Source organism: Arachis ipaensis, chromosome B01 (assembly GCF_000816755.2).
Source record: "Arachis ipaensis cultivar K30076 chromosome B01, Araip1.1, whole genome shotgun sequence".
Taxonomy (NCBI): domain Eukaryota; kingdom Viridiplantae; phylum Streptophyta; class Magnoliopsida; order Fabales; family Fabaceae; genus Arachis; species Arachis ipaensis.
The window spans coordinates 136,402,443-136,410,431 of record NC_029785.2 but is presented as its reverse complement, the minus strand read 5'-3'; the positions used below and the strand labels follow the sequence as shown (position 1 = coordinate 136,410,431).

The window sequence follows — 7,989 nt, the reverse complement described above, 5'->3', positions numbered from 1 at the left end:
AGCGAACTTGTCTTTTTAAATAAGTGTTAGAAACTCGAGTTTAATTTTTTATATATAACAACTCATTGACTATCGAAAATGTGAAGTTTTGAATTTCCCATCCTATATGTAGTAACTAATTAACTAATTATTGACTCTTAAATAAAACTCAACAAAACTCACTTCACAACAACACAACCGATTCATTCTTGACCTATTGAGTTGGATTGAGGATATCCTGGAAAAAAATTTGAGGTTAATTATTATATTTAATTGTTCCAATGCATCTAAGTCCTTGTCCAGATGTATTATATTAATACGGTTCTATTCGGTCAAGCAGCCTCACTTCTCTTCCTAGTTTTTTTATTCATCGAAAGGCAGGATTGGTTAATTCTAAGATTCCTTATATATTCTAGTTGTAAAGCGGAAGAAGGTCAAGGTCAAAAGCTGGGGCGGTGGAAGTTTTCCTTTCTGGGAGTTCTGTTCCAGACAAGCTATGCATATGGTGTAGACGAACACTCTCAAAGGCATCTTCCAATAACTAATACTCATTACTCTCTCTGTCACTTGCGTTTTTGTCAACTTTCTCATATACGCACGCAAAAGCCCACGCCTGTTGCATGTTTAAGATCGATGACTTTCTTTCTTTTATTTCTCATATAACCAAATTAGATACTATATATTTGAGAAAAACGCTAAATAGTTTCTTACGAGATTACTTCAAAAGACAATAAAGTCCTCAATAAAATAAATACTTTTTTTTGGTCCTGATCTTTATTTTTATAAAACTGATTAGTCTCTCTATCAATATTTTTTATCAGTATTAACAGAATAAGCTTGTATGTTAAACTGATGATTTATCCATTAAAAAAATAATTTTTAAATTGTTTTTACTTATAAAAATTAAATAAAAAATATATTAGTAATTAACGTATAACTTAAGTATGTTTTGAAGAGAGATCATTGAAACAAAAACCAACTAATCTCACAAAATTAAATATAAAAAATCGAAGAAAAAAATTTTTTTTTGAAGAGTCTGGTAATTTCTTAAAAAAATTATATCTCTGCCATGTGTCTACTCACTTTTAGAAAATAGATTTTATATGACCACAAATTAAAAAGAAAAAAAAGAAGTGTTGTCTAAAGAGAGAGGCTTGGGAGGAGTATATCTGCTTTGCATAGGGGCAGTTAGAATAACTTAGGAGTTAGGAGAGATGAGTCTAGTCACAGTGACAGGTGAGATGGTGGTAAGTGGTAACATGCATTTGAGTTGGCTAATAATACTTACAAGCATGAGATTCCTTAACCATATGATCCATGAAAACTTATCTGTTAATACATTTCAAAATTTCGTTGTCTCTTCTTTTTATGTGTTGACTGTTTCACTTTAATAGTTTAATTGTTATAATAAAATCTTAAAACCTTTTTTTTTTTTAGAAAAAGTAATTATTTTGCCATCACGTATATGTAGTTTAGGAAATCACTCGGATAAAGACGTTTAAAACGTCTTTAAAATATAGACGTTTTTTAATAATTAAAATTCAACCTATATAATCGATCAAATTGTGTTATTTTTATCAAAATTAGACTAAATAAATTGATTTGACCAAAAATCGATAAACTAAATCTTGAACTGATCTAAATTAATATTATTATTTTTTTAATAGAAAATGACTATAATACTGTTATTATAAAAAATGACTAAAATATTCTTAATAGAAGTATTTTTAAGTCATTTCTATAACAGGAGTATTGTAATTGTTTTTATAAAAAAATATTAATTTAGATCAATTGATTTATCAATTTTTTAGTCAAATAATCAATTTGTCTAGTCTAATTTTGATAAAAATAATATAATTTAATCGATTATATATGTTAAATTTTAATTATTAAAAAATATTTTTTTTAAAATGTTTTAATTATTTTTATATGAATGACTCCTTGATTTTAATATGTACATAATTCATAATTTAAATAACATTTTTTCTTGGTCAGCTCATCATGAAACTAAAGTTCGTTTCGTTATCTGAACATGCTTGTGCATGTTCGTGCATACCTACCATCTCTTATATATTCTCATTTTCTATCAATACTATTTATTATTCATAATTCATATGCATATATAGTATAGTAAACTCTCTGGCATCAAACTATTATTCACAAAGTTGTTTAGATGCTTCACGCAACTTATTATAGACCACATAGACATTATTTATATTGGCTTATTGGCGTTAATGTCGCTCCAATCATCCTTTATTTTCCTCATATAGATATAGCCAATATCCATATATACTTGTATCACGGGCCAGACTGTCACACAGTAACACACATTTGTTCTTATTCTCATCATTCATCAATCATTCTCCAATTAATTATTATCTTATCTATCTCCCTCTCAAATTTGTCACTAATATATCATGTTAACTATAGGGAGCATACCCACATACATATGTCTTAATCATCATTAGACAAAGCTTGAATAATTCCACACGTAATGTGTTTGAATTCCACATCTTATACAATAATGATAAAGAATTAACTAAATGGTATAAATTTAACTTATTATTATTAATATAAAATAAGAGTAAATACAGTCTTAAAGAAAAAGAGAATGTGAAAAGTTAGGTATAATTAATTTTATATAAAGTTGATATTTGAGAGTCGTTAGATGATAATTTAGTCAAATTTATCAAATCATTTAACGATTCTGCCATCAATTTTACATGAAGTTATTAACTGCACTTAAATTTCGAAAGAATTAAAAAATAAACATCATTCGTACTATACATAATAATCATCTACCATCTAGGTAGGGATAATAAACATCTCATCCCAAAAACTTAAGCTAATTTTGGGGTTCACCAAAAATCGAACTCTTGACCTTTTGGATTTAGAGCTCTAATACCATGTCATGATATCACTCATCCCAAAAATTTCAGTTGATGAGAAAAGATAACACTAATGGTTATATCTCTAATACTAAATCGGACATCCCTAAACCTTCATTGTACACATTTCGAAATATAAGATATAGCAATATCTTTTGTAACTGTCAAATGTGTTTAGCAACTATATATAAGTGCATATAACAAGGGTGGAAACAACATAGATACACACATCAGAACACATAAGAACCAAAACAAAAACATAAGAGAGTGATGGGAGGTTGTAATAGAATAATTGTATTGTTGTCATTGCTCCTTGTGGCAGCAGTTACCAGAAGCTCAGCTCAACCACTGAGCCGTAACTTCTACAGCCAAACATGCCCCAATGTTGAGCAGTTGGTCCGCTCCGCCGTCGCGAATAAGTTCCAGCAAACCTTTGTTACTGCTCCGGCCACCCTTAGACTCTTCTTCCATGATTGCCTTGTCAGGGTATGCAAAATATATATACAAATAAAGTCTACTTACTGTCATGAAACCACTCGTCTAAAATTAAACAACATGAATAATTATATCTTTAATACTTATATATATACATTATATTTGTTAATGGACATACATACAGGGTTGTGATGCATCGGTTTTGATACAATCTCCAAATAACAAAGCAGAGAAAGACCATCCAGATGATATATCACTAGCTGGTGATGGATTTGACACAGTGGTTAAAGCCAAGGCTGCAGTTGATAGCAACCCTCAGTGCCGTAACAAAGTCTCTTGTGCTGACATTCTTGCACTTGCTACTAGGGATGTTGTCAACCTGGCAGGGGGTCCATTTTACAATGTGGAATTGGGAAGGCGTGATGGAAGAATCTCTACCATAGCCAGTGTTCAACGCCATCTTCCTCATCCTGAAAACAATTTGGATCAGCTCACTTCCTTCTTTACCTCTAATGGCCTCTCTCAGACTGATTTGGTTGCATTGTCAGGTACGTCATTTTTTCTAACACTGTTCGTTTCGAGTTTCGACATAAATCGGGCACCAAATCAGTTATGTTTTATGTATAAATATATGTGTTTTATTCTGTTCATAGCAGAATAATCTTTATAAAAGGCTAAATATGTACTTTTATATATTATTAAGGGAAAATTCCACTCCCCTCTCCTGCGAGATGCTAAAATGACACTCTCCTCTCCTCTATTTATAAAATGTACATTCCCCTCCCTTATAACTTTTAAAAAACTTCCTCTTTAATCTATTTTAAATTTTTTGAGTTAACTAATGTTAACTTTATCCATTTTTTAAAAAAATAATTTATTAAATGGTATTTTGGTAAGTAAAATTTAATAATAAAAAAACTTTGTTAAAGGGTATTTTTGTAAAAAATATTTTTTTTTGAAAAATAGATAAAGTTAACATTAGTTAACACAAAAAATTTAAAATGGATTAAAGAGGAGGTTTTTTAAAAGTTATAAGGGAGGAAAATGTACATTTTATAAATAGAGGGGAGGAGAGTGTCATTTTAACATCTCGCAGGGGAGGGGAGTGTAATTTTCTCTATTATTAATTATGATACACAGATACTGACATCGACACGGGACACGACACGGGACACGTTGACACACAAATTTTAAAATCTTACAAGACATAGGACACGCATACATATAAAATATAAAGTATTTTTTAGATAAATCATAATGGTATTTTGATATTTTATTGAATACTAAAATATAAATTAATTTTTTAATTATTTTTAATATTTTATTTTAATCATATCAAGTATTTAAAATATTTTTTGTTTTAATAAATAATAAATATATACTATATCTAAATTTATTTCAAAAATATATGTTAAGAATAAGATTGGACACGCTGACACGTAATGGTATTTAGGTGTGTCCAAACGTGTCCGGTGAAAAAAATTTATTTTTTATTAAGACACGGTTTGGACACAGGCGTATGTCAGTGAATGTCGTGTCCAAAATGCGCAGACACCGCAACTCAGCGAAGTGTCCGTGCTTTATAGATTATTAATTTTTTAAAAATATATCAATTATCTTTGACATCATTATATTATATGTATAATGTATGATTAAAATGTGATTTTTTTGAGAATATCAGGAGCACATACAATTGGATTCTCTCACTGTGGGAAGTTCTCAAATAGGATATACAATTTCAGCCCAAGAAATAGAATTGACCCATCATTGAATCTACAATATGCATTCCAGCTTAGACAAATGTGTCCACTGAAAGTTGATCCAAGAATTGCCATAAACATGGACCCAGTCACACCCCAAAAATTTGACAACCAATACTTCAAGAACTTGCAGCAAGGAAAGGGTCTCTTCACCTCTGATCAGGTGCTCTTCACAGATCCAAGGACTAAGTCAACGGTCAACTTGTTTGCATCAAATGAAGTAGCATTTAACAATGCCTTTATTAGTGCCATCACTAAGTTGGGTAGGGTTGGTGTCTTAACTGGTAATCAAGGTGAAATTAGGATTGATTGCACCAGGCCCAACTAAACAAATCAAATCTAGTAATACTTCCCTTTTTGATTTTGTATGTAACTATTTATATGATGATTCCTTTTTCCATTAATAAATGCTGTCATGGCATCATCATCATTCCTTAAACGAAGCTATTCTATATTTATAACTTTTTATTTAAATAAAACCATTGGCATCTAATCTAATTTTTATTACTAAAAATATGATAAATTTAACTCAATTTATAGAGATCACATAAAAAGAGTAGGAATCTTCCAAAAAATAACGCTTCACTCTCAAAACTCAAATTCGTGGACCCAATTGGATTTTGTTAACCCAAGATAGTCGGTTCAACAAGATTTACAGCATATTGTTGGGCCTTTCAATTTTGTAGTCAGCTCTCGACACACATTAAATGAGAAGTAAAGACCCAACTCAACCATTATCTATTTTCATGAAAGACAAGGCGTCTTTGTCAAAAAAGAAAAAGAACAGCTCAACCCTCAATCTTTTTACGAAAATTACAAATAAAATTTTGAGTAAATATCCTATCCGGCCCTCACAATTAGCTCGAAAGGACAATGAGTCTTTCAGAAAAAAAAATACCCAATTCGACCTCTGATTTTTTTTTTTTTTGTTGTCCTTTCGAGGTAATTGTTAGGGGCCGAATTGAGTTTTTTTTTTGTCAAGGACCTCGTTGTCTTTTAAAGTAATTGTGAGGTACTGTTTTGGATTTTTCTCTAAAATTTTTATAAAATTAATTTTTGTTGAAGATCAAAATATCTTTTTTGGCATAAAAAATGCCTTATTCTTGGTAAAATTGGATAAGGACCAAATTGAGTTTTTACTCTTGACAAAGTTTTGAAGAGTAAGATGCTCAAAACAAGTTGATCTTCTTTGGTTAGTAGCTATTTTCAATTAGTGTTTTAGTTCATGGTCATCTTTACAAGTGCATTAGGTTAAAACAATAATAATTAGTAACTAGCGATCTATATTCACAGAGAAGGGGGTAGGTGTTTTATAAAGTATAAACTATCCATTTTATTGGAATAAAGTAGAAACTAATTAATTATCTGCTAGGAATATCTGAATGAATGAACCACACAAATTTGTTGTGGTCCATGTAGAGTTAAACATGATACAAACAAATGATGATGAGTTATATATATATATATATATATGAAACTGGTATTGAATCTTTAATTTAAGCCTTGAGAAAGCCAATGTGGTCCCTTATTCCTTCCTTGTGTTTGTGTAAATGTCACAGTGGTACTGCTCAGAGGAGTGGTGGGGTCATTGCATTCTTCTACTATTCTACTTTTCCCATTTGGTGATGAGTCTTGTGAGCATGCTAAATGAGCCACATGATCATGTTTCTTAACATGGCTACTACTACTACTACTACCTCCTATACTTAGTGTCAAATCCACTTCCATTTCTTCATTATCACAACCACCATAGTTGCTAGGACCTGCCTCACCTCCCATAAATACTTCTTCCTCACAAGCAGGCCTTTCAAGATCAAAACCTCTACTTGAGCCTGCAGCTTCCTCTCTCATCAAATTTTGATGAACATGGAAATCTAGTCCATATGAGGCTTGTGCCACTAGATGTTGTTTTTGTTCAATGAAATGAGGATGCCTTTCATCTATGCCATTTAATAATGGAGTCAGAAGTTTCTGTTGTCTTATTTCCTTTCTGAGCTCATCCATCAGCATCTTTTGCACACTGTACAGCCTGTGCAGTTCTCTTACCTGCAAAATCCATATTCTCTTGCTGATCAATGATCATCATGTCCTTTCTAAGACAACAAATGGAAGTGTAATATGAGTACTGAATATGATACAATACAGATGTAACAATATTTGAAGTAGATATGCATAAGGTACACATACATAAGTGCACATAGATTAAGAAGTTTCATAAAAAATGTTGATCATGACAATTTTCTCATATGGCTATAGATATATAAGACTTTTGACCCTATGGATTTCATGTGATGTAATATTTGTTAAGATGAGTAGTTCAATAATCACATCACATGTATTTTTGAGTATATATATATATACATACCTGCTGTTTGAAGATGGCCTCATGCATCTGCATTGTCCTTTTGATGTATTCAATGTTGTTTCTTTCAAGCATCCTATCCATTATTGGATCTTGCACTTTGGAACTGATTATAGTCTTGATGAGAAGGTTATAATTGGTCAGCACTTTGTTCTGATAATGCTCCCAGACATCCACTCCACCCACTCTCAACTTGTTGCTGTCTAATGATGTTGCTAGAAGATTTACTGAATATTCAACTTTGGTTCCCATGCCTGAAAAGAAACATGAAGTAAGTTCATTTTAAACTTTGTTCAATGCTGCTTTTACCATACTTCAACATAACAATTGGAAAACTGTAAACTCATGTTTTATATAGGAATTGTTGAGGGCTAAATTACCCCAATCAAATTGCAGTATGATCAGCCATAGTATACTTCATATATGCTGACATTATCATGAAACATAGATTCTGCCACTTCCCTTTTTGGTGCAGAGATGCATACCATATAAAAGGAGCAGATTCTATCTTTTTTTTCATGAGATAACTTGTCAAAACAGGGCCTTCCACTTTACTAACCAAAAG

The 7,989-nt window shown here is 31.1% G+C and overlaps 3 protein-coding genes and 1 long non-coding RNA gene across 5 annotated transcripts in view; 3 read left to right on the top strand and 1 right to left on the bottom strand.

The window, feature by feature from the left end:
• The window catches only part of LOC107642621 (putative glucose-6-phosphate 1-epimerase), a 9,216-nt gene extending 8,805 nt beyond the window's left edge, over positions 1 to 411 (top strand). Inside the window, exon 9 of the mRNA XM_021106962.1 lies at positions 357 to 411. The gene's annotated coding sequence lies outside the window, so the exon portion shown is untranslated. The remainder of the gene's footprint in view (positions 1 to 356) is intronic.
• Positions 3,061 to 5,513, top strand: LOC107642613 (peroxidase 16). Its single transcript, XM_016346022.2, has 3 exons — positions 3,061 to 3,353; positions 3,487 to 3,850; positions 4,984 to 5,513. Exons 1-3 carry the CDS (start codon positions 3,138 to 3,140, stop codon positions 5,388 to 5,390), a joined length of 987 nt encoding a protein of 328 aa, XP_016201508.1. The 5' UTR covers positions 3,061 to 3,137; the 3' UTR covers positions 5,391 to 5,513.
• LOC107642600 overlaps positions 6,407 to 7,989 on the bottom strand; it is a 2,916-nt gene continuing 1,333 nt past the window's right edge. Inside the window, exons 1-3 of one of the 2 annotated variants that reach the window (XM_016346008.2) lie at positions 7,805 to 7,964; positions 7,428 to 7,678; positions 6,407 to 7,108 (exon numbers count right to left, since the gene is read on the bottom strand). In XM_016346008.2, coding sequence (XP_016201494.1) covers positions 6,554 to 7,108; positions 7,428 to 7,676 — 804 coding nt within the window. In that variant the 5' untranslated portion in view covers positions 7,677 to 7,678; positions 7,805 to 7,964 and the 3' untranslated portion in view covers positions 6,407 to 6,553. Of the gene's footprint in view, positions 7,109 to 7,427; positions 7,679 to 7,804; positions 7,965 to 7,989 lie in introns of those variants that run through there. The other variant, XM_016346000.2, reaches the window with a different exon arrangement.
• LOC110264779 overlaps positions 7,587 to 7,989 on the top strand; it is a 1,039-nt gene continuing 636 nt past the window's right edge. The window contains exon 1 of the long non-coding RNA XR_002350976.1: positions 7,587 to 7,695. This is a non-coding gene — a long non-coding RNA (uncharacterized LOC110264779). The remainder of the gene's footprint in view (positions 7,696 to 7,989) is intronic.